Source organism: Cupressus sempervirens, chromosome 5 (assembly GCF_028749045.1).
Source record: "Cupressus sempervirens isolate cs-2001-9-10 chromosome 5, ASM2874904v1, whole genome shotgun sequence".
In the NCBI taxonomy this organism is placed as follows: domain Eukaryota; kingdom Viridiplantae; phylum Streptophyta; class Pinopsida; order Cupressales; family Cupressaceae; genus Cupressus; species Cupressus sempervirens.
The window spans coordinates 255,428,407-255,454,785 of record NC_143122.1 but is presented as its reverse complement, the minus strand read 5'-3'; the positions used below and the strand labels follow the sequence as shown (position 1 = coordinate 255,454,785).

Below are 26,379 nucleotides of genomic sequence, written 5' to 3'. Positions count from 1 at the left end.
CATGCACACGACAGTTTTTATTCATCCTATACCAAATCTTCCATACCAGTATGGCACAAAGTACCAATGGAATGGGATGCACGCATAACTTCCAAGGTAATCCCTTTAAATCTTTATATATGCAAGCATATACACCTTTATACTCCATTAAGATCTTGAACGTTGCCACTTTTAGGACGAGGTTCCAGTCATCGCCCATGAGGATGTTTCTTGGGCTAGCCTCATCGTCAAGGTTGGTTAGTTTCAATGAAGGTTCCTCATACCGAATTAGCTTTGCCATATTGAAGTGATGTGTTGGTGCCTCGATCACTTGGGCCTCCCCTTCGGTGTACTCTTTGAATGTTAGAGGGAACAAATCCTTCACCCCTTCATCCACCTAAAGAATGTTGCAATGGAACAGCCCATAATCTTCCATATGCTAGTGGAAGAGGCCATTCACGGAGCCTACGTTATCCTCAGAGCAACCTTTTAATTCCAAGATACCCTCTTCATAGGGTTCAATCCATTTCTTCCCTTCATCTTGGCCCTTGGTAGCTCCGTCTCCCGACTCCTTGTAAGGTCTGGAAACAAATGTGCTAGAGCCTTAAATGTGCTAGTCTTCATGGGACATGTCTATTGATTATTGTGTGATTAATATAAATGACAATTATTATTATGTGTGTGTGTGTATATATATATATATATATATATATATGCATACTACGTCTTGAGTCATTATTATATTAATTTCTCTAATATTTACATAATAATAATATTTATATATTTAAGTATATATACATATCTTCACTTGTGTTTACTCATAGGTTTATCCAACTGAAGCTACTAACCATCAACAAGAGGCATTCCGATACGCCCAGATAGCTACCTTTTCAAGGATCTATGGACTAGGGCCAAAGAAATGAGTCAAATTCTTCTAGATGGTGGCATTTGGGTGATTCCATGGCTCTGGATCGGGTGTCTAATCTAATATTTTGTTTACTTTTTGGTTTTTTTTTTTCAAAATCATGTGTCAAAATGCACTTCTGGTAAAGCTGGTATATGTATAGAAGTCGACATGAAGATAGGAGTATAAATTTCATGAGTTTTTCAGTTATAGAAGCAGCAAGATGGTAGCTGCTACAACATTTGGAACGGTCTCTTTTGTATAAAAATACTTTCTTTTAGTAATAGAAAGGGAGCAGGCCCCACCCGGCTATTTACTTACCAAAAACAAAAATAAATAGTATCCATAACTTTATGTAATGAATTTGACTTCACCAAATGAGGCTCCAACACACATTCATGCAACTCCATTGCTGCAAATGATTTCTTTGATTTCACAATCTCAAAAAAACACCGAAGTGTGAACATTTCTGTAATAACCCTAGCTGGTTATAACTTCAAAATACATCAATTGTTCAGATGTTTGAAAATTTGTCAAACACTTAGCAAGTGAACTCGAAACTCAAGCAAATGAACTAGAGATGGATAGATGCACATAACTATATATAATACCAATATGAGAATTGATTCTCCACTCTTTCAATAATTTGATACATTCACAAATTGACTAGAAATCTATATCAGAATATTAGCGAACAATTAATGAGCAACTCCCCACTTTAATTAATGTTTTAGCACAATTTCATTTAATGGACATGACACAATAGTGTTGCAGGTAGACACAATAAATCTAGAAATGAAATATACAATAACTAATCAGCTTCCTCATCAAACGCAGCTTGGAATGTAATGCCAGTATATATGCCAATCTCTTCAAATTCTAATCTTAGCATAGCTAAATGAATCGCAGCCTCCCAATTCTGCAAATTTGAAACTCATCTAACCAAATGCTGCCTGTAGACTTCAATAATCAACCAATCCCTTCCAACAGAAAATGCAAGTACAAATTTAATAATTTTTCCCAATGCCAATGAAAGTCTTCAACACATAACTCTCCGTAGCTACAGTAAACAGTAGGAGAAATGGCCAATTGTATACCTCAGCTCAATTGCCAATCCCAGCTTAGAACAAAATCTCATATTTGAATCTACAATACTTCAGCTCTAAATCCAATGGAACAACTCAGAATTCAAACCCTTATACTTCAGCAAGGGCACAAAAATCAAAACTTAGAAAAAAGCCACAAAGGCAACAAAAGCAAATAAATATTCAAGCATGCTTTTCTCAACAAATGGGCTTGTATTTATAACATTCAAATTCCCTTTTGTTGTCAAAATGTAACTTCACTCAGGAAGCTTCACCACACAATTAATTAGAAGCTTCCATTAGATTCTCTCACTTGACTTGGCTTAACTAATTAATAAATGGCACTTTCCACTAATAACTCAACCTTCAACTTAAGTGAAATTATGAAGTTTAATTATAACCATAGTTCCAAGAATCACGGCGATTCATGCGATTCACGCGATTTTGCGATTCGATTCAAGCCAAACGATTTTTTGTGAATCGGTGAATCGAATCAGCAATAAAGGGTTTATGAAATAAGTTACTCACTAAATTTCAAGGGTTTTTCAAATTTTCCGATTCATGGCCGATTCGATTCCGATTCATGGCCGATTCACGATTTGATTCGGCCTTGCCGATTTCGATCCGATTCCGATTCTTGTTACTTTGATTATAACTTTATAATAAGCGATTTAATAATTTAATAAAAAAATGGCCACTAAAAATATAATAACTCCCAAAATACTCATCATTTAAATATGTCGTCTGAAATAAGAGTCATACCTATTATTTCTCCACGTGACCAAATGTACTTTCCAAAAATATAAAGGGTCCATCTCGATCAACACCAACTTACCACAAATAGTAAGTACACAACACTAAGCCCAAATGAAGTCCAATTTGAACCAAACGAAGACCAACCTGTAGCTTACTGAATTGTGGAGAAGATAAGACCCTCCCAAGTCAAGCCACTACCTCAGAAGACCCTCTCTTTCCGCAATAATTAGCCTATGAGGATCACATTAATAGGCTAATCCATGAAACTCGAATACTGACAAAAATGGGGACATTACAATTTCTTTGCTAGAAATTAAAATCGGAAACTAGAATCAGATATTAGGCAGTAGTACACAATGAATTATAACATATCAACAAGGCCATTTCAAAAAGCATTCAACCACCACTGTACAAATAAATATTTTTGTTATCGTCTCAGATGTTTAAGCTTTTAAGATCTAAAAACAACTCCTATTTGTTCATGAATGGTAAATACACTTTCATGTGAATTTTCAAAAGATAAAGAAAATTCCATTTTTTAATAAATATCAACTATACTTTGCAATGATAATTGCTCTTCAACAATAAGTTATGAATTAGATGTAGATAATAATTTAAAAAATTGCTAGGCCCATCACATGCTTTACAAACATTAGCTGCATTCATGAGAAACCTGCAAGAGCTTTAAAAATGTTTCTGCTTTTCTAATGTGCTGGGATTGATATTCATCATTTGGATGCATTTTTATAAACTTCAAAAGTTCATGAAATTTACCCTTAATCGAAATGCAGTTTTTGAACTCCCTGCACTTTTCATAGCCTGCAAATGAACGGAAAATGAGCCTTTCTTTATTTACAGCTATTTTTTTCTTGCTGAGTTGGGCTTGTCTTTCTGCTGATGTCACCTTTCTTTAAGCTTGATTGCTGCTTTCATACTTTGGGCTCCAATTCTCATTATTTTATTTTTTCCCTTGTCTTTTCTGATTTAATTTAGCTGCTGGTATTTTGTCTTTGTACTTTTTCCTATAATAATAATCATTAATTAATCAAGTATTATTTTCTTTCTTTATTTGCTACTTGATATCTCTTTTTTGTGTATTTCCTGTGTGAAAAAACCAAACCAACTAGAACAGGTTTTTCATCATTGAAACTAGGCAATACTGACAATGGTTTTCATCCTCAATCAACTCTTGGAAGAACTCCATGTTCACCCCAACAACATCTTGATACATGTGCAACTCTCAATCAATGAAAATGAAAGCCAAACCCCTTCATATATAGTTGGAGGTAAAAGGGGACTTTGAAAAAACAAAGTAATTCATTTCCCTGCAAAAAGCCATTTTATCAATTTAAAAAACTTAAATCACAGTTCCTCTTTACTTAGGCATCCAACTTGGAAGACATAACATCATTTTAAAAAATTAGAACACTAAATTTACTATTATAATGCTACGTCATAGCTTTAGTGCAATAATTAAAATAATTCCAATCAATTTTGTGGAAAGCCCTGTTAAATAACCAAGGAATAAAATTGATTATGTCGGAGTGTAACTAAAGCTGAAGAATGTAGTCGAGTACCAAAATGGGCACCTACAATAGCAATGTTTTAAGTACTGTGGAGAACAACCCAAAGATCAAACACACTAGAAAGAATGTTGACATATACTAGAATACCAACTGGACACCAAAAGAGCTGTTGGAAGCCAGTGATGTTAAAACCGGGCTCTCCAAGAATGCTAGCCCTCAACAACACCAAGTCGCCTACAGGAACCCAAAAATAGTCTAACAGAAAAAATAGAGAATGAGACATTACATGTACTGCAGCAAGCTGAATATGCTGCCCAGAACAGTTGTACGACACAAGGAAACTAGCACTAACATGATCATTTTTAACCAAGAAAGAGGATGTTTTGACAAAGTTAAGCCATTACTTTTAAACGGTTCAAATTCTTAGTGAAGCAACAGAAGAATTTGTATGCCCTAAAACAAGTGAAGAGGAGACCTTGGTGATCTAATATCACATTAAGCAAAAGCAACAATTATAGAAGGCAACAAAACACACATTAATTTTTGCTCAATGATGTCATCAGTCCATCCGATCACTTGCTAATTTGTTGATCAGAGAAGTAGATATAGGAGATTGAATGCCTCTTCTTAGTATTTTGCATTTGAGGTCCCATGTTTCTAGTTCATTTCTGCAATTTCAACATATGGCATAACATCATGTTCTTGTGCCTCTGCTTATCACGTAACTCTGAGGAATACTGTTGACAGCCTTTTCTTCTAGAGCTAGATGCTTCTTTCTCTAAACAGTACTCCCTCTCTAATGGAATTTTTCTAATCCACATATATTTTGTTCTAATATAGTACTTCTCCAAAAATAACATATTCAATAAACCATTCTTTAAGGGGATACCTCTCAAGTTCGTCATTTTTTTACCACTTTTTTAAATTGTCACCTACTTAGTATCAAAATATGTAAAAAAGCTGAAGAAAATAACCGTCCTAACCGTCCTGACTTCCACCACTCCAATGTATGAGCTTAGACCTTAAACCAGCAAACTATCATCAATATATTTCATTTATTCAGATAGTAATAGCACCTATATTGTTTAGGAATACAGTGAATACTGCATCGCGTGAATAAAGTGCCTTGAAGAGCCTCTGAAGACTTGCATATAACCCATATCTTTGCTTTGGGAACATATAAGGGAAGCCATGGAAAGTATTACCAACAGCCTGCAAACGACATTGATTGTCAGATATTTTATTATATATACATGGTCTGCTTTTAAGAGTTACCTTGATCTAGTTATATTATTCAACTAAAATACTAAGGAAAAACACATAAATCACTTTGGGCATTCAACCAACTACCTTTGCTATAAGAGAGATGGTGTAGTTTTCAATTTCATCAAGGTACACAACCATGTTTGCAAATGCACTAACAAGTGTCACGGAGAAATTTAAAGACTCCTCTCTCCCATTGGTGTCTCTGCAAATCAATTCCAAGATGATTAAGAAATCAAATTTTGATTATTACTATGCAGGACTGTAATTTAGATCTTAAAAGATGATACACAAGAAACACCACTACAATAGACAGATTCCAAGAAATTCAAGTTGTCAATGAGCAGATAGATATAAGTAACCATCTATTATTGAATGATTAATCTATCCTGTTCAAATATATCATCCAAATGCTCTATAATTCTTTTTAAGATACAAGTCATGGCAAACATAAATAAAGTCCACAGAACAAGAAAATTAAGAACCCACACTAACAGGAACACAGATTCAGGGACTTATCCAACAACTCGGAGAACTGAACACAAAAATATGCACTGACTAAATCGCAACGGTAGAAAAATGACTCATGACTACAGCTGCCAAAAATGAAGGATTTTGAATAAACAAGTTACCTACATTAACTCCACTTGATATAGATGACTAATGTACACTGCAAAAATTTGTATTGCAAGTTGATAGATCGATAATAATAACACAATAATTTACCACAAAATATTGCAAAATTTATATACAATGTAGGGTTCGTGCACAGCTCTTGATGGCAGTACAATTGTGTAAAAGTTAAATTTGAAATCAAATATTTTATTATAATGTTAGGTAAATAATTTCTGGAAAACATCAACACAACTGGAGCTACATTGCCTACCATAAAGTATTCATCCTTCTAAGACAGAGAAAACTAATTTAAAGATTCAACTGTGGAAAAACAAAACCTTCGAGGACTTCCACCAAAAGGAACAAGTCGGTAAAATGTTTGTAGAAGACTTCCTTTGCCGGAAAACTTCACTATTAAAGGAGACAACTTGCCCACTGTGAGAATTGCTAATGAAGTTAGTTTTGGATCACTTCCAGGGGAATCCAAAACTCCCAAGGCATCTGAAAGGATCTTCTGTAATATATTCACATTGGAAATTCACACACTAAGTTATGGGCAATACAGTCTCAAATATTATAAAATTAAAAAGAAATATCAAAAACTACTGCAATAACTCAGATTATTACCTTGTAAGTTTGATGAGAGTTTTTTGCCCGCTGATCATCAGAGATTATACAACTTACTATCTGGCTTAGCACAAATACAAGATAAATAATTTAGCCATTAAACAACAATACAAACATGCATTTTCTATAGTTAATAAAAGCATCATACTAATCACTTAAATAAATTCATTGTTAGTCAGTCCTATAGGCACTCATTCACGTTTTATAAATTTTCGAAATAAGGTGACCAAAAATATGATAAATAATGTAACCACTAGCATATCATTTTCTATTATAATGCCACTTTCAAGGTCTAGTTTACTTTCTAGTGTTACGAGTAAGAGTGAGTTTACTGTCAATGCATACTCATTTTGTTAACACCATAGTTCAAATTATTGTTATCGACAACTTACAGCTGAGAGCAAATAATGGACATAAGTCAGGTTCTTATCAGCAAAATATCGGAAACTTAAAAAATTGCTTAAATTTAATTGGAAATGCATTTGTTTTGCAAAATTGAATAAGGAAAAGAAATCTAATGAGTCGGTAAATGAGTAAAAGAACTAAACAAGCTAATCTAGGTATTTATATATGCAAAAAAAATACAAAATCACATCCTCAAGTGGAATGTTGATGGCTCATAGCCATAGTTTGATAGTCTGAACCAGTGTTACGGAACTCTAACTCGACTCTGACTTGGAAAGTCAAAATTAGGCTCGGACTCGGGGACCGGACTTGGCAAGTACTCGGAAAATTGAAAAACCCATGAAATTCAAAGATTTTTAAGGATTTTAAGATTTTTGCCTGCATCTTTTAGTCAATTAACATCAAATACACAATAACTAAGATAAATAGAAGCTACTTAATACACATACACAATTTTGCATAGATCACATAAGTATAAAACCGAATTTTTGAAGGGAAAAAACTGAATAACACAATATAAAGTAATCAACATAGTGTCATTGCAGTGTCAAATGTCTACAATATTCGTGGATTACGAAATCCATCGTATCAAAATTTCAAAACATATCTCAAAATAACAACAAGAGTGTAGAAGACTAAGGCTCATAGTAGCCAATGTCCTCCTACGAGTATGCCTAAGATAATTCATGGAAGACTATAGAGCCATCCTCTCTCCCTTTGTCTGAGGCTAAACCTCAAGGGCATCCTCATCCTCATCCTCACCCTCACCCTCACCCACATAATCCTCATCATCAGACTCAGATCCATCACTCCTAGCCTTAGGGTCTTGCACTCTGTCTCCTCAACTGCCATCGCTACTGCCTCAGCCTCCCAATCCACCTGATCAACCAACTCCATGTCTTCATCACTGAAGAGAGGATCAAATCGTTGTGTTCCACTTTGCATGTGGATCAACAGTCTCTAATACAATTGGTGATGTACCGATGCCCTGGATTTGTCTATGGCGAGGGTGAAGGTTGTAGTGAACAAAGACAACATCATTCAAATTTCACACTGCCAACTATCTCCTCTCTATCTCAAGCATTAGCAAAGGGTGGAATGACCTTTTTAGGTCAAATGAATGTTATACAAATCAAAATAAAAAAAACTTAACCTTTTATTTTAATTTATTTTTTCTCTTTATGGCTTCAGTCGCCAATGAGAGTTCTGAGCTTGGGACTCGGTGAGTCTGGCGAGTCTCTGGACTCGGCAAGTCCACATGGACTCTGCTGAGTCCAAGTCCACAAGCCATTTGCCTCGGAAATGTGGACTCTAGCTCGGAGATGCAGATTCCTACTTGGACTCATAGAGTCCCATAACTATGGTCTGAACTCTAAAGCAAACTAAAAATAGGCATCAAGTACAATATCAAAATAGGTTACATCTTCCTCTTCCCCTTCTAAGCAGCTCTAGTAAAAACTACTGGAATGGGAGGGAATCTAGCCCTAGAAGACTGTTGTGGTTGTGGTTGTGACTAGACCTCCTCCATCTTGGATGTAGACGGTGTTGACACTGGCAATTCCTCCTCATCTTTTGTATCCTCCTCACTCTCAATACCCATCCTCCTCAATGTCCTCATCCGTGTCATCCAATCCGACTGCAAATCCACCCTCCTCCATAACCTACCTCTCCAAATCACAAATTTCATCATCTATGAACAATATAGGTTGCTCTTGTAATGTCCAATCAAAGTAGGGATCTATGTCATCTAAATCAAGTGGACAATCTGCTACAAACTCTACCTTTCTAATGCACAACTTAAGGTTATAATATATAAAAACAAGGTCATTAAGGCATCTTTGTGCTAACTTGTTCCTCTTTTTCATGTGAATGGCCTCAAATAAGCTCTAGTTATGCTCACAATGGGATGAGCTACATGGCTGACATAAGATGCGTATGGCAAGTTTTTGCAGATTTGGAACATTTCCACACCAATTTCGCCACGAACCATCTACAAGATAAATACTAAATAGTTAGAAAACAAGATGAAAACATATTTTAGTAACTTAGTTTTATCTACACATCATACATGCAAAGACACCAAAAATCCAAATATTATACTTACAGTTTGTGTTCCATCCTCTTCTTGCCAAGTTTGAGGAGAATAGCTTTCTCATTGCATTTTAATACACTTCCATCTCAGTCACAATGAGGTCTCTCACTCACCTCAACATCACGTACCATCCTTTGCATGCAATCAATGAAGCCCACCATGACCTCTCCATTGGGATCCGCATAGGATGGAGAAAAGCGAAAACAAGGGTTGAAGAAGTACCTCATCAAATGAATGGGCTGGTGGAGCTGATTGGTCTACCTCCTATACATAATTTCCCAAATGGGGTCAAATTTGAGTTGGTCCCCTTCTAACATTTTCCTACAAGACTCTGGCCCTATTCATGGCCTCGTAAAGATGCCCCACCGGTTGCACCAAGCAAAGAACTCTAACCAAGGAGCCTATCAACTACAATTGAAAAGTAGAAAAATATTATCATTAATCAAAGACTAGAGTTAGAAATTAAAAATGAAAGACTTGGTTATTGAATACAACAAAATTAAATATTCAAATTCTGAAGCTTCCAAGTTACCTTCACAATTTTTGTAGCACCGTCAAAAAAGTGTTTGTCGATGTATGCAACACTCTGTCCATCAGGCTTCTTTGAAAAGCTTGAGTTTAGCCTTTCTAGACTCACAAACAATTGTTTCAAAGGATTCAAAGAACTAATAACACTTTGCAACGTTAACAAAATTGTTGCAAACCTTGTGGCAGTAGGTCTAACTAACTCCTTCCCATGGGTGAATTCTCTCATCAAGCATAGAACCAAAGGTGATTGAAGATGTATTTTGCTATCCTTCTTGCATCCTCTATAGTCAGTCTCACCTAATCCAATTTTCTTATATCATCCAAATGAAGGTCAAGGACATGCGCTGCACAAGGAGACCAATGAAGTGTGTATACTTATCTTGGAGGATCCTAACGATTGCCACATATGTTGTTGCATTGTTAGTTATTATTTGCACCACATTACCAACCCCCACCTCCATCGCAACATGCTCTAACATTAGAACCAAAGTTTCAACTGCTTTTATCTTGTTCGAGGCATCCAACGATCTCAAAAAGACCATTTAATCCTTGCAAGAAATCAAAAAAATTGATGATGGTTCAGTTCCTTGCATCCGTCCATCCATCTGAAAGTATGGTGCAACCAAATTGTTTCCATTGTAATCTTTGATCATCAACCATATATTTGGCCCTAGAAACATCTTTGAGCAACCTACAAGCACAAAATTAAGTTGACATTAAGTACACAACTTTAATAACTTGCCAATGCAAATCGTTGTTGCACACAGTACCCTCCAAAGATGGTTGTGCTCTAGGAGTGTTTATGTGCACAAAAAAACCATCTATAGAAGATGTGTCTAGCAATGGTCTACTAGAACAAGCGGAAGTGGAAGCCATGGGAATGGTAGATTTTTGGATCCATGGGCCACACTATGAGCCCACTATGCCCTGTAGTGCTTTTTCTTCATCCTCAAAGTTTGTTGGGATACCTAGTCACAACCCACATTGTTTCATTATGAAATATATCAATTATCATTGTTTAAGAGAAATCTAGATTCTAAACAAATGATGGTGTTTGAAAAATAATAAATGATTCTTAAAAACGAGATAGTGTGAGTCTTGAGATACCTTGTGATTCAGAAATGGCTACCCTAATGGTCACTTTTGCGCTTTCCCTTTGCAACTTTTTCTCTTCTTGGGCACATAGCAAGGCATTCATCTCTCTTTATCTCAACTGTGGTATTGTCCCAAACCCTTGTGTCATGCTTTGTGATCCCTCCAAGGTGGTATTTCAAACGAGATATGCCTCCACTAATTACTTAAGCACATTTTATGCATGTAACACTATTAAATTTGGGTCCTTGAAAAGCACATTTCTATGCCTTGTCTCTAGTTGCTTTAGGGTGTGTTCCTATATATCCTCATGGACATGCATCTACTGGGGCATTAACAGACCCTGTTGTAGATGTATCCGCATTTGCGATTATGATGAAGAATCAACCTACAAATGTCACATACAAAATGAGGGCACAAATTTAGAAATTCAATAAAGAAATTTAGAAACAAACTAAGTTTAAAACTTTAGATTAGTTTAAACGTAACTGAAACTCATAGTAACACAGGGACGTGTCTGCCCCCCCTTTTTGCCCCACGTCTTGGAGACGGGGATGCACCAAGGACTTGGGGACTTTGTTCCCCTATCCCCAAGGGCGCCACCAGAATCCAACACCTTCGCCAAGGATGGGAAGACGTCCCGGTGTTGACTATTTGCAGATTCAACTATTTATGTTCAATGTTCAATGTTCCAAATCAATCCAATGTTCAAGTATTTACTCTTTTACATAGTTATATCTTATATTGGAATACATCTTTCATAACTAGCATGTATAGTATATACAACCCCTCCCATCCCCTTGTCGTCCCCCCATCGTCCCCAAATTAAGGCCCATCTATCCCCTTGACCTAGGAACTTGTCCCACCATTTCGTCGTCCCCCCACCCCCCAAGGCAGTGTAACTATGCTGCAACTTGAAAGAAAATAACAAAAAAAAGTGTCAAGTTATGAATTGTTTAAGAAAAATATGAAATTTTTGGGAAAACTTTGCAAAAACTGCTAAAAATTGGTGCTAGATCTTATTCATTACCTTCTAAAAGGAGTTGGGAGCTGATTGGAAATGGTATGAGAGAGTTTGAGTAAACTTGGATGCATTTAATACAAGACAAAATGTTCTTAAACATAAGAGAAAGAATCTTGAAAACTTACTTGTGAATCCGAATTTGCTTGAAAAAACTCTTTGAATCCACTTCAATCCACAAGAAATTGGTGTAGATGGCTGCAAACAATGGTCTTTCACCTCCAAAAGCCCTCTCAAAAATGTTCTAGCAATCATAAAAATTAGAAATACATGCTTGTTGGGCTGTCACAAGCAAATATACTAGCGCACGCGATATTTTGAGGCAAACCGCAATAAGTTAATGAAATTTGCCGATATTTTAGCAATGTAAAGGTGATATACAAGCAATAACTTGCAATGTATAGGTGGCGATATCTAGGAGTAATCTATTACCTAGCTTGCTTTATCGTGATAAGACAACTTATCGACAATAAGTTTATCTATGGTTGACAAAACCAACTAGAGTAGCAAGTATTAAAGACAAGAAAATAGTGGTACTAAGTACCAAGGCTGGGGTAACCAAATCTAATTTTCTCATGGAGAGTCAACTCGTCCTCTCATTCCAATCACCTTGTTCTTGGTTTACTCCTACTCTAGATAAGCTTCTTGTTTTTCTGAGGATCACTACAATTGTAATAGCACTGCCATATTTTGGTAAGTGTTTTCCAATTTGCAGCAATCTCTTATTTATATTGATAATAAATCAAGAGGAAATGTGTCCCTTCATGGGACATGTCGATTCATTAAAATGATAACATATATATATATATATATATAATCTCATATGTACAATTTGTACATATGAGATTATGTGTATATATATACACACAAATTGTACATATGAGATTACGTGTATCTATATATATATATATATATATATATATATATATATATATATATATATATATATATATACACTAATCTCATATGTACAATTTGTTATTTACTTAACTACACACACACACACACACACATATTTTACATTTATGTATCACATATATGTAACTTCAGTTTAGTCTCAAAGTTTATCCAATTGAAACTACCAAACATCAACACTCCCTCTTAGTTAGGGAGGGTAAACACAAGACATATATTACCCCATTGGTAATAAAAGGAATGATAAATTTTAAGGATATCTTTGATCAGAAGATATCCACCATTTTGATATCACATTTGATATACTAATTATTGGTCTTCAAGAATATCAACAAGTACTCAAAAAGGTTTGATATCACATCTGATATCATGAGCATTGCTCCCAAAATAACAACATATGATATTCACCAAGTAATCAAAAGGTTTTGATATCACATCTAATATCATGAGTATTGGTCTCTGAGAATATCAACATTTCATATTCACAAAGTACTCTTTGAGCAATGGCCTTCCAAAATGTTGAGATGCAAGATATTCACCAAGTACTATGAGTAATGGCCTCCTGAACATCAAGTCGCATGATATTCACCTAGTACTTTGTGTAATGGCCTTCTAGAACATCAATTTGCATAACATTCACCATGTACTCAAAAAATGTTTATAAGGTATGTACACACACATTCTCATAATGCTTACCATATAAACATCCACCTTGCAAAGTATAATCTATCATGATCTACATAGAAATTGTAAGATATCTATCATTATAGAAAATTAAGTTATTGTAAGATTGTCACCTTTCAATAACTTCTGCAAATACAAGTGACATCATTCATGATGTACAGAGGGGTAGGCCCATTAAAATTACATAGTCACAAGGTATATTCATGAATCACAATCCTCTTGACCGCTACAATTTATTGATCACTGGAGAATCCATCTACATGGTTTACTCCCTCTAAATCAATATGACCGAAATCACCGGAGGTTAACTGAATCATATCCTCTATTTGCTCCCTCTCTTTCAAGGTTGTCACTAATGAAATGTCAAGCTCCCTCTGAATCTCAATCTCCCTCTTCCTGCAATAACATTCTCAAAGGAAAAGATCAAGGCACATAGCTCTAATAGTACGTATAGAAATACAAATAAGAATATTAACGTTAGTTAGGACATTTGTAATTTAACTCATGCTTATTACTAACAATAACATAAATACCTCTTTATTTTATATTCCCAATAATAGAAATAAGATAACATAATACTCAATCTTTACCTTTCATACTGTCATAATGAATCTCTTTATATTTAACAAATATTATGTCAAATGAATGTATATAATTCAAATACAATTATACATATATAAATGAATACATGTATACAAATATATATACAAGCTATCATATTCAAACATTCAATAATATTTATACGTTAATTTTAAATAAATACGCATATAAATAATAAATCGCTACTACTTTGCACAAAGAAAAACTTAACACAAATTAATCAACACAATTATCTTACCTCAATACTTACCTTTTCTATACTCAATGGTCTAGACCACCATCTTTCTAAACGTTGGGATCGAGTATGTATTCAACCTTAATCTTTATTTCAATGTACTCGTGTCGATTCAAGCACTTAAAGCAATGTTGATTCATTTTCATTCCCAAAAACATCCAAATGACAATGCTTTTACACTTTGATGATTGCATATCCAAAAATATCACCACTGTACATTAATGATTCCGTATCCCTTTCTATTCTTGAATACATCAATAATAATTCATCATTTCACGACACAATACCTCAAAAAATGATGTTTTCTTGCACCTAATCAGTCTCAAACAAATGCCCAACCATATTTCTCTTTCTAAAATTATTCTCTGCTCTCCCAACAAATTCTACTGCCCTAATTTTGTAAGCGGCAAAAGGCCTGTATAAAATGGCTTAGGGTTAGGGGTTTCATAATGTATGGTGATATTGTACCTTCTTGTAGCAGTATTGAGTTGTAGGGGATTGTGGATTGTAATCACTAGATAATGATAATATTGGACTTGATGTTGGTGGGCGTAGCCCAAGGATTGGGTGAACCACGTTAAATCTTTGTGTCTTGTGTTCTCTTCTATGCGATCTAGTAGTTTCTCATATTGGTTATATTTGCATGTAACTATTATTTTCGTCCATGGTTAATCCTAACAAGTGGTATTAGATCCAAACTGTCGTCACTTTTTTTTAGCCCAAACTTTCGTTCTTTTTTCTTAGCTATCCTCTACAGGAAGGTCTCGCAGTTGAGTGATAGCAATGGCAAATGAGGGTAAGATGAAAGTTGAGAAGTTTAATAGGCAGAACTTTCAATTATGGAAAATACAAATGGAGGACTATCTTTATCAGAAGGATTTATGGAAGCCGTTGGAAGGAAAAGCCAAGAAATAGTGAACTATGACAGATCAAGAATGGGAGATTTTAGACAAAAAAGCACTTGGAAGTATTCGATTATGCTTGGCACCATCAATGACATTTAACATTACAAAAGCAAAGACGACAGAAGAGTTGATGCAAACTGTATGAAAAGCCCTCCGCTTCAAACAAGGTCATTCTAAAGAAGCGTTTATTTAATATGAAGATTACAGAAGGTGGATCTATTGCAGATCTTTTAAATGAGTTTAATACTGTTAGTAGTCAGTTATCTTCTGTGAATGTCAATTTTGATGAAGAAATTGGGGCTCTCTTGATTTTGTGTACTTTGCTTGAAAGCTGAAATGGCTTGGTAATGGTTGTAAGTAATTTTGTTTCTCAATCTAATACCCTAAAATTTCATGATGTGATTGGTGTTATTCTATGAATAAACTCGTAAGAAAACCTTAGGTGGTTCTACATCAGAAAGTGTTTTAAATGCACAAAGCAAAGGCACAACGACTGAGAGAGGAAACAATTCTAGACATCGTGGGAAATCAAGAGGAAATTCAAAGGGAAAGAGGTCTCAATCCAGAGGACCAAGAGATTGTTGGTACTGCGGGACTCGAAAGAACAATGAGGGAGATAAACCAGAAGGGAACAAGGAGGCAAATGTGGTAAGTAACAAATCCGAAGAGGATGCTTTACTTTTTTCTTTAGAAAGTGTTGATGATTCTTGAGTTTTAGATTTTGGGGCTTCATTTCATGATACACCCCATAGAGGTTATTTTATTGACTATGTCCAAGGGGATTTTGGGCTTGTTTATTTGGGGGATAATGAACCCTATCACATTGTTGGAAAGGGCAAAGTTAATATTAAATTGTTGAATGGGAATCATTGGCTACTTCATGAGGTAAGACGTGTTCCAAGGCTGAGTAGGAATTTAATTTCAGTGGGGCATCTCGGTGATGAGGGTTGTGTAGTTACTTTTAATGATAAAAATTGGAACGTTTCAAAAGGTTCCCTTGTAGTAAAAGGTGTGAAAGTAGGCACCTTATATCTTTGTACAAGTCATATTGTTCCTTCTACTTTAATTGTTCCAAAGAAAAATAAATGTTTAGGAACAATTGTTGCAGTTGAGAAGGGAGAACAAACAGTTGATGTAAATTCTGATACAGTGCTATAGCACTACAGACTTGGGCACATGAGTGAGAAAGGTATGAAATTACTTCATTCAAAGAAAGTTTTACCAGGTCTGAAATGTGTCAATATGGATTTCTATGAAAATTGTGTATGGAAAACAAAAGAGAGTTAGCTTTGTGAAGGGTGGGAAGGAAAAGAAAAATGAGAAATTAGAGCTTGTGCATACAGATGTATGAAGACCAACTCAGGTATCTTCCCTTCGTGGCTCTCATTATTATGTTACATTCATTGATGATGCAACTAGAAAAGTACGGGTTTATTTTCTTAGACAGAAATCTGATATTTTTGTAACTTTTAAGAAATGAAAATGCTTAGTTGAGAATGACACTGGTAAAAAGCTAAAATGTCTCATATCTAATAATGGTGGTGAGTATTGCAGCAAAGAATTTGAAGGTTATTGCTCCACTAATGGTATTCTCATACAGAAAACTGTTCCACGGACTCCACAGGAAAATGGAGTGGTTGAACACATCAATAATGGAGCGTGCAAGGAGCATGAGGTTGCATGCCGGGCTGCCCTTAAACATGTGGGAAAAGGCTGCCAATACTGATGTATATTTGATTAATAGATGTCCCTCTACTCCTTTGGGTTGTGGTATTCCAGAGGAAGCATGGACTAGTAAGGTGAGTTATTCTTTTCTCAGAACCTTTGGTTATGAAGCATTTGCACATATAGATTCTAAAAATAGGACCAAGTTGGAAGTTAAGTCAAAAAAAATGTGTATTTGTTGGATATAGCATTGATGAATTTGGTTATGGACTTCGGGATTCGGATAATTGTAAGAAGCAGGGATGTCATGTTCAATGAGAAAGTGTTGTACAAAGATCTATTACAGCAGCATGAGAAGAAAGAAAATGATTATGTAGCATTGGATAATACTCCACAAAATGATGTTCCAGCAGTTACTCATGCTCCGCAACAACCACAACAACAAATACCACACACCCCAGTGAATGTTAGACAGTCAACAAGGCTAAGTAGACCTCCAGAAATATTTTCTCCCTCTTTGTACTCTATTTTGCTAACAGATGTTGCTGAACCTAAATGTTATGATGAAGCTGTGCAGGTCGATACAAAGATTTAGTGGGAGTCTTCAATGAAAGAAGAAATGGACTCTTTGCTAAAAAATTAGACTTGGGATTTATGCAAGTTGCCTACAAGTAAAAGGACTTTACAAAATAAATGGGTTTACAGGTTGAAAGAAGAGGATGGAGCTTGATGTTAAAACGGCCTTTCTTCATGGTGATTTGGATGAAGAGATATATATGACATAGCCGCAGGGATTTGAGCTCAACGGAAAGGAGAACTTAGCATGCAGATTGAAGAAAAGTCTATATGGCTTAAAGCAAGCACCTCGACAATGGTATTTGAAATTTAACAGTTTTATGCATAAGCATGGATATAGCAGGTGTCATTTAGATCATTGTGTTTATTTTAAGAGGTTAGATGATGACAGCTACATTATTTTATGTTTATACATTGATGATATGCTTGTAGCTAGGTCTAACATGGATCATATTAAGGGGTTAAAAGAACAGTTAGCACATTCATTTGCTATGAAGGATTTGGGGGCAGCAAAACAAATTCTTGGTATGAAGATTTGCAACGATAGAAAAAACAGAAAATTGGCATTGTCTCAGGTTGATTATATTGAGAAGGTGTTGCAATGTTTCTCTATGGAGAATGTCAAAGTTGTTAGCACATCTTTACTTGGTCATTTGAAATTGACTAGGGAGATGTGTCCAAAGACACAAGAGGTGGATAATATGTCCAAGGTACCTTATGCTTCAGCTGTAGAAAGCTTAATGGAAGTTACGGTAGGTACTAGGCTAGATATTGCACATGCAGTGGGAATTGTTAGCAGGTCTATGAGTCATCCAAGGATTGAGCATTACAATGCAGTCAAATGGATTCTCAAATATTTGAGAGGAACCTCCAGTAAGAATTTACATTTTGGGGGCTCTACTATTAATTTATAGGGCTATGTTGACTCAGATTTGGCAAGGAATATTGATACCAGGCGAAGTATTACAAGCTATGTATTTACTATTGGTGGGACAGGAGTGATTTGAATTTCTCAGTTGCAGAAGGTTAATGCTTTATCCACTATAGAGGTAGAATATGTTAATGCTATAGAGGCAGCCAAGGAGATGATATGGCTTCAGCTCTTCATGGAAGAATTGGAACACCCACAGAGGGATAATTATTTGTTTACAAATAGCCAAAGTGTCATTCATCTTGCAAAGAATTCTCTTCTACATTCAACGACAAAACACATACAGTTGCAGTACCATTTCATTCGGTCAGTTTTAGATGATGGACAGTTAAAGCTGGAGAAGATACATACAGATGATAATCTAACAGATATGTTTACTAAGGTAGTAACAAGGGAGAAGTTGGACTCCTCTTCAATTCTGGTTGGTCTTCTAGACTAAACAGAATAAAAGAATAGCAGAGTCAAGGGTGGTTTGATATTCCAGTAGGAACTACAAGTTTACTGGTGCTATGATCAGTGTCCAAGTGGGAGGTATTTGTTGTGGATTTTGATCAGTCTCCTAGTGGGAGATTGTTGTGATGTGGAGCCTAATTAGACATGAAGGTTTATTCGACACGGTCCCCCCCCCCCCCCCCAGGATTATTTCTACGGGAGTTTGGGGGCAGTGCCCCTTGAGCAAAAATGACCCTACTATTGTAAAAGGCATCGGCTACTATTTTTTTATTGGACAACTTATTCTAGCCCTAATTTTGTATGTGGCAAAAAGCTTGTATAAAATGGCTTAGGGTCAGGGATTTTATAATGTATGGTGATATTGTAGCTTCTTTCGGCGGTATTGAGCTGTAAGGGATTGTGGATTGTAATCACTGGATAATAATAATAATGGACTTATTGTTGGTGGACATAGCCCAGGGATTGGGTGAACCAAGTTAAATTTGTGTCTAGTGTTCTTTTCTGTGTGATCTATTATTTTCTGATACTGGTTATATTTACATGTACTTGTTATTTCTATCCGTGGTTAATCCTAACACTATGCTTACTCACATTGGGATGTGGGTTTGCCAACTTCGAATCCATGTTGAACTTATGATCTACAAATGTATGACCAATGAATTTGTTGTTCATGGGATTTCCATCAAGCAGAACATTATTGTAGCATTTCCAAGCAGTAGCCACATTGATAATTCCAACTTTTGACTAATTTTTATCAATTTTTTTCACTAATATTGGCTCGTAGTGGCAAGCGAATGTGGTGGACTTCTGATTATTAATTTCAATCTGCCCACTATGTGATTATCACCCCTCTTATGTCGTGCATCTGAGATGTTATTCACATTGGTTAATTCTTTTAATTGATAATCTAAATTGTCTTTTTATCATTATCAATGCTTTCACCGAACTTCATCGATCTCATTATTTTACATTTGTCAATATCCTGAATCAAAACTTATCTCAATGTTATCCTCTTACTCCATGTACTTGTGTTAGCCGATCAATCTATTTACATCATCAACAATGACTAATCTGAACAAGATGATTATTGACTTTCTCTAGTCTTGGTCGATGCTTAGAATTGATGTCATTCATGTTGGTGTATCTCAACAATCTTTTGTTGCCACCTTCTTTGGAGGTGGTTATTCGGTTTCCAAACCACTGACTGCAACTGCCTTTTAGTTTACAATGGGATGAATTTCAATTCCTATGCATGATATTTATTTGCCCTTCATGGTCAATGAATATCAATATTATTTTTTACATATCCTCTGCTAGAATCCATATTTGATTTGCCAACATTCTGAGCCTACATTAATGATCGAACGTAAATCCCCATAAGCTTTGAAGCCAAGATCTAACACATCTATCTAAACTCAATCCAATCACTTCCTTGCCACTCAGCCCCAACTCATCGGCCCCAATTTGGCTTCCTAATTTGGTGTGTCTATCCTCCATATTTGTCAATTGATGGCATTGCTCTGAGAATTTGAGCACAATCAATGACTCCCGTGCAGCGAAGCAGTTGTGGGCATTGTGTCTTAGGAAAGCCCATTGCTCCCTACATACAACTGCATTGGATATCATTTGGGCCACAATCTACAACTCAAATCTCTAATATTGACAACTTTGGACCATTTACCCAATTTACAGTTTGACTACAAAACCCAATATTACCAATCAATATTGAGATTCATTGAACACACAGATAAGGAATATTGAGAGAATCTCTCTCCCACTTTTCTTTGTCACACGGAATCCCAAAGCATTACCTCTCACTCCCAATACATTGTCTATCACACTTCCACAGTCTAAGTAGTAGAGCTCATCCATGCCCATTACTGCTTTAAAAATGGCTTCTCAATAATTTGAAAATTTGATTCGATCCCCTTCTTAAGATACGCATTTCTACTGTGTCTCTTGTTTTTTACATTATAAGCCCTGCTCTGATACCATGTTATTTTTCTGAGGATCGCTTCAATTATAATACCACTACCATATTTTGGCATGTGTTTTCCAATTTGCAGCAATCTCTTATTTATATTGATAATAAATCAAGACGAAACATGTCCCTTCAAGGGACATGTTTATTCATTAAAATGATAACAACATAATTATATATAATATAGCATTTATACAATTTATTATTTTATTAACTACACGCACACACAGATATATATATATATAACTTCAGTTTAGTCTCAAAGTTTATCCAACTGAAGCTACAAAACATCAGCAATGCTCTTCTTCAAACTAGGTTAAAGTCCACACAAGTGCCCTTGTGGCATCTTTCACCCCTAAGCATGGCCACTAAGAGCTACATGTAAAAATAGAACATGTATTTTATCTCATTTGAAGAGGCTTCCTTGGACACTGATGTACCATTAAAGAACCTAGCAATATACAAATTGTTGCTAGTAAATGGTTTGCAACTTGCAAAACTACCCCTCAAGAATTTCGTAGTTGTTGTATATAAGGCATCCCTACAATTTAGGATTCTTTTTAGAGTAAGGCCCATCCAAACAGAAAAGCTTTACCTAGGAGGATATTTCTTATGGGAAGGAAAAAACCCCATTAGAAGATTAATGAGTGGAATAGAAGCCTCGGCATTTTATTTCAGCTCCCATACTTTGCCATATATATAACAATTAGCTACACATTATGCCTAAGATTTGAATACATTTTGTAACTAATACAATCCAATCTATATAGTTTTTTCTACGCACTGTAAAGCATATTCAAGAAAAACAAGTTACATTGCTGCAATGTACCCAAGTAAACCTAGGAACACCCAATGAAACCCACATTCAACTATAAATCTGTTTTCATTACCTCTTTTCTTTTGCCTTCTTATGCCTCATGGATTGTGCAATCACCCAAGCAAACTAACTCTAAACCCTAAATTGACCTTTAAAAAAAAAACACAAAAACAAGCACATTTAACACTTTCCAACAATCTTTATGTAATGTCCCCATTTTTTCATAAGCAGCACAATTTGTTGGGATTAGCCTATTAGTGGCCCTCATATGCTAAGCCAAATGTTAGAAGTTCTCAGTTAGCAAATAGGAGGCTCTTTCCCTTTTGGGGTACATAAGCGTTTGAGATTGCTCTTCGTTTCGTTCAATTTGGTACACTTACTATTTATAGTAAGTCATCTATCCAATATTTCTATATTTGGCAAGGCGCCTAGACCGGCCTCAATTGTAGTGGTGACCTTGGCACTATTGTTTTAATCAAGTTTTCAGGGATCACTACTTATAGAAAATAAAGGGTTAATAGAAAGGGACCCTTATAATCTTTATTAAGGCATCCAAATTGACAACAGGGCGCAATGGTTCAAACAGTGAAGTCAGAATCATAATAATGGTTATTAATAGAGTTATAACATTTTATTATTATGTAAGTGTTACTTTGACAATTTTAAGGGAATATTAAATTGACTTCATGTGACTTCATAATTAAAAAGGATTTAATATCATAAAATTAAACTATTAAGTAGCTAATGACTTTATCTGATTTTATTATAAAAGGAAATTTAATGGTTATAAAGTCAAATTATAAGTGCATATGAGGACTACTATGAAGTACCAACTTCAAAGGAGAAATAAGTGATTAAAAATGCAATAATTAATTATGTTTTGGAGGCCAAATATTAAAGCATTTAATAAAGTCAATGTGCAAACATTTTAATATTATATTGTATGATATTAAATACACTTGAGATTGGGTCAACTTCTTGAGGAGAGGTATAAAAAGGCAAAAAAAGAAAATTATATTCATTCACAAAATGTGCTTTGGTTGCTTTGGAGGAATTGGAGAAGAAACCAGGTTTGTCATTGTTGAGTATTGAGGAATGAGTACTCTTCAATGATTATGCAATTTTGAGGTTTGGAGATACTAGGTGAGATTACTAATTGTTTGTTGGCTTCCTCCAAGAGTCCAAATTGTGTGAAATTGTTGAAATTTGTAATTGAAAGCCAAGGAATTCACAAGAAGTACCAAGTTGGAACCCAAGGAGGGATTCATGACCACGGAAGTCCAAACTAGAAGGCACTCTGTGAAATGTCAAGATTTCAAGTTAGAACCCAAGGAGGGATTTATCGAGAATCCCTTAGAGACAATTTATATATTGTAGTGTTTAATAATATGTATTTGTTAGAGGTGGGTTCTCTACCAATAATTGGGTTAATGAGTCCATTCATTAAATAGAAGTTCCAAAGGCCTTAGAAGACACTCTCCATATGTTGGTTGCCTAATCAATAGTTATTCTCATCAAAGGGTTAGGTAAATCTGAGAAGAGTTCCTTCTACGGATTAGGCAGGGTCTAGTATGGAATTAGAAATTAGTTGATTTAATAATTACTTACTTTGTTACCCACTAACATCTATTGCAGATTTACTAATTAGTTGGTTTCATATTCATATATGTTTATATTTATCCTAATCATTATTAACAATTTCTATAGGTTTGGCCTTCATTACTCAATCCAAAAGCAGGGACATTACACTAGTATCAAAGCATAGTCATGTCATCCTATGAGTAGAGGTTTATACAAACTTACGAGAGAACAAGGAAAAACACCATGAATGACTTAGCCAATTCGATGAGATCCTATATGGAACAAAAAAACCAAACATTGTGAACTCAAATGGAAAAATCAAATCAAGCCCTCTTCCAAGCCCTACAAATCAAGGGAAATTGAATCAATAATTTAAAAAGCCATCCCAACCAAGGGAGAGACACAAGTTCAAATCATTCGAAGAACAACAATATGACCTCTAACACTAGAGTACCCCAACCCCCATTCCTGCCTAGAGAAGGGTCTCAAAGAGAAGAACACGGATAGAACAACCAAACTACAAACATAGCATAGCAAGAGCTTATGCAGAGTTAGATTCTTGTATTAGAGAAGTGGTATCGTTTAGAGAACTTTGTGAAGATACGTGAAGGGAGACACCCAGGAGGCATGTAAATAAAGAACTCAAACATAAAGGGAATGAGGTAGCACTTCCAAACTTTAATGGATCAAGAAAGATTGCAGCCCATGCATGCTTACAAAAGTTAAAAACATTTTTTATTGTAAGTCCCATGATAGAAGGCACCCTCTAATTTGCAATACTCCACTTGGAAGGAGCAACACATGAATGGTGGCACCACGAACTTACCTCCCTAGGGCATCAAAATATAAACTCCTGTGGATAATTCTCCAAAAAGCTTAATAACACATTTGATGAGAGAGATTTGTAATGGTACTTTGAAGAATAAACACATCTTAAGCAAAGTGGAACTGTGGATGAATTTGCACGTCAATTCGAAGTGTTACTAGTGATGACCACTCATCTTTCCCAAAAGAGTCTTGCCCATATGTTCATAGAAGCTCGTAAAGAATCCACAAAGAACATTGTAAAACCTTTTGAGCAACAAACCCTAGAGGAATCCATCAGGAAAGCAAGAGAGGTTGAATCTAATAATACTAGGGAAAGGCCCAAAAGCGTCACGTCTAGAACGTTCCATTGATGTGAAGGAGCGAGCAAGGATAACCAAGATAAATCATGTTATTTGTGTAAAAAACATAGAGCACAAGATATAGATGCCAACAAAAGGAAGAAATTGTCTAAAAGATATTATGTTGCACATATAAAAAACCTTGGGAACGTGGTCATTGATGTGAAAGGGCGAGTAAACAAAATAAAAGAGACAAAAATCGATGAATTAGAGCAAGGGCCTTAGCAATTATCTCTCGAAATGAAAACATATCTTTTCAGATTAACAACACACTTAAAGGACAAAAGGTGATTGCTTTAGTGGATATATGAGCTTCTCATGATTTCATTAGAAAGCACTTGGCAGCAAAGAGGAGGTTAAAAAACCAAAATTTTGAAGGCTTTAGAGTAGCATTAGCCAACAGATCCATAGACCATTGTACAAGAGTTGTTACTCAAGCAGAAATTACCACCGGTGGGCATATAATTAAAAGAGATCCTTATGTAGCAAACATACAAAATGATATCATCATAGGAATGCCATGGATAAACTCTCTACGGCGTTTTATCATGGATGGTCCTAATCTTGAAATATGCTTTAAACATGAGGGAAAAGAAATAGCATTAAGAGGAATGCCTGATGGGACCCCAAAATAGTATCATGTAATAAAATGGAGAGGATCTTGAGATATGACCAAGGAGAGTGGGTAGCTTTGTGTATGGTCTTAAATAAAACCCACAATAATGAACAAGCATTCCATGTAGATATTTGTGCTATCCTTAAGAAATACAAAAATTATTTAAAGATATTCCATCAAGTCTTCCCCCCAAAACAAGTTTTGAGCATGCCATAGAGCTAGAGGAAGATACAAAACTTGTAATTACAACACCTTACAAAGGCCCCCATAAATTCAAGGAAGAAATTGAAAAAACTATGAAGGGACTATTAGATATGGAACATGTACAGCCTAGTAGTAGTCTATTTGCCTCATCACTAGTACTTGTCAAGAAAAAAGATGGAACTATGAGAATGTGCATTAATTACAGGGCATTAAATAAGAAAATCATAAAAAATAGATACCATATCCCTAGAATAGACGAATTAATCTATGTTGCCGGATTCGTCCCTTGCTGCCCGGATTTGGGTCCGGGTCCGCACGGGTCTAAATTCGTCCCTGGGTTCACTGCGGGTCCGGGCAAGGTCCTTAGTTTTGACTATGGATTCGTCTGAGTCCTTGCTGGAGCGAACCCAAACGAACCCACAGCGAACCCAGGGCTAAAACAACTTTAAAGAGTGTGTTTTTTTAATTGTTTTCTTATGCAACTCTCAAAGGAACTAAATAAAAAACATTTCACTCATCTAATCCCTTACGTCAAGGAGGACGATGATATAGCAGCATATGGGACTAGTGGAACCAGTTTGGGTTCCAATGATGAAGATCTAGATATAGTTGCAGTTGGGGATGAAGCCATTGATCCCTCATTTTATGATGATCCATTTGACCCTTGAAGGGCATTTGACACTATGATTATTGATAAACTACTAAACATTTGCCATCTATCATCATGTTTCAAACTTTATTATTTGATGAGCTAGACTTTGTTTTGCAATTTAGTAATTCAAAGTATTATTTGATGAACTAGTCTATGTTTTGCAATTTAGTAATTCAATGTATAATTTTCTTAAAATCATGAAGATAGATTAATGAGCGAGTATTTAAGGTTTTTAGATTCAGGTAAAAAAGGTTTTGAAGGGACCCGAAACCCTTTGGCATTTGGCATTGATCAATGATCAAGCAACAATTGTTCATATTGTGAAATGACTTTGTTTTGCAACTATGCATGTTTCTCTTCTGTGTGTGTCTATATATATATATATATATATATATATATATATATATATATATATATATATATATATATATATATATATATATACACTCACGAACCCACCCACGAACCCAAATGGGGAAAAAAAAATTGCCCGGACCCACGAACC

General features: G+C 35.4%; 1 protein-coding gene across 1 annotated transcript in view; it reads right to left on the bottom strand.

The window, feature by feature from the left end:
* LOC149555501 (uncharacterized) overlaps nt 1-26,379 on the bottom strand; it is a 128,343-nt gene that overhangs the window by 38,154 nt on the left and 63,810 nt on the right. The window contains exons 7-10 of the mRNA XM_089829572.1: nt 6,756-6,815; nt 6,467-6,642; nt 5,601-5,718; nt 5,327-5,462 (exon numbers count right to left, since the gene is read on the bottom strand). Of these exons, the coding sequence (XP_089685698.1) occupies nt 5,327-5,462; nt 5,601-5,718; nt 6,467-6,642; nt 6,756-6,815 (490 nt within the window). The remainder of the gene's footprint in view (nt 1-5,326; nt 5,463-5,600; nt 5,719-6,466; nt 6,643-6,755; nt 6,816-26,379) is intronic.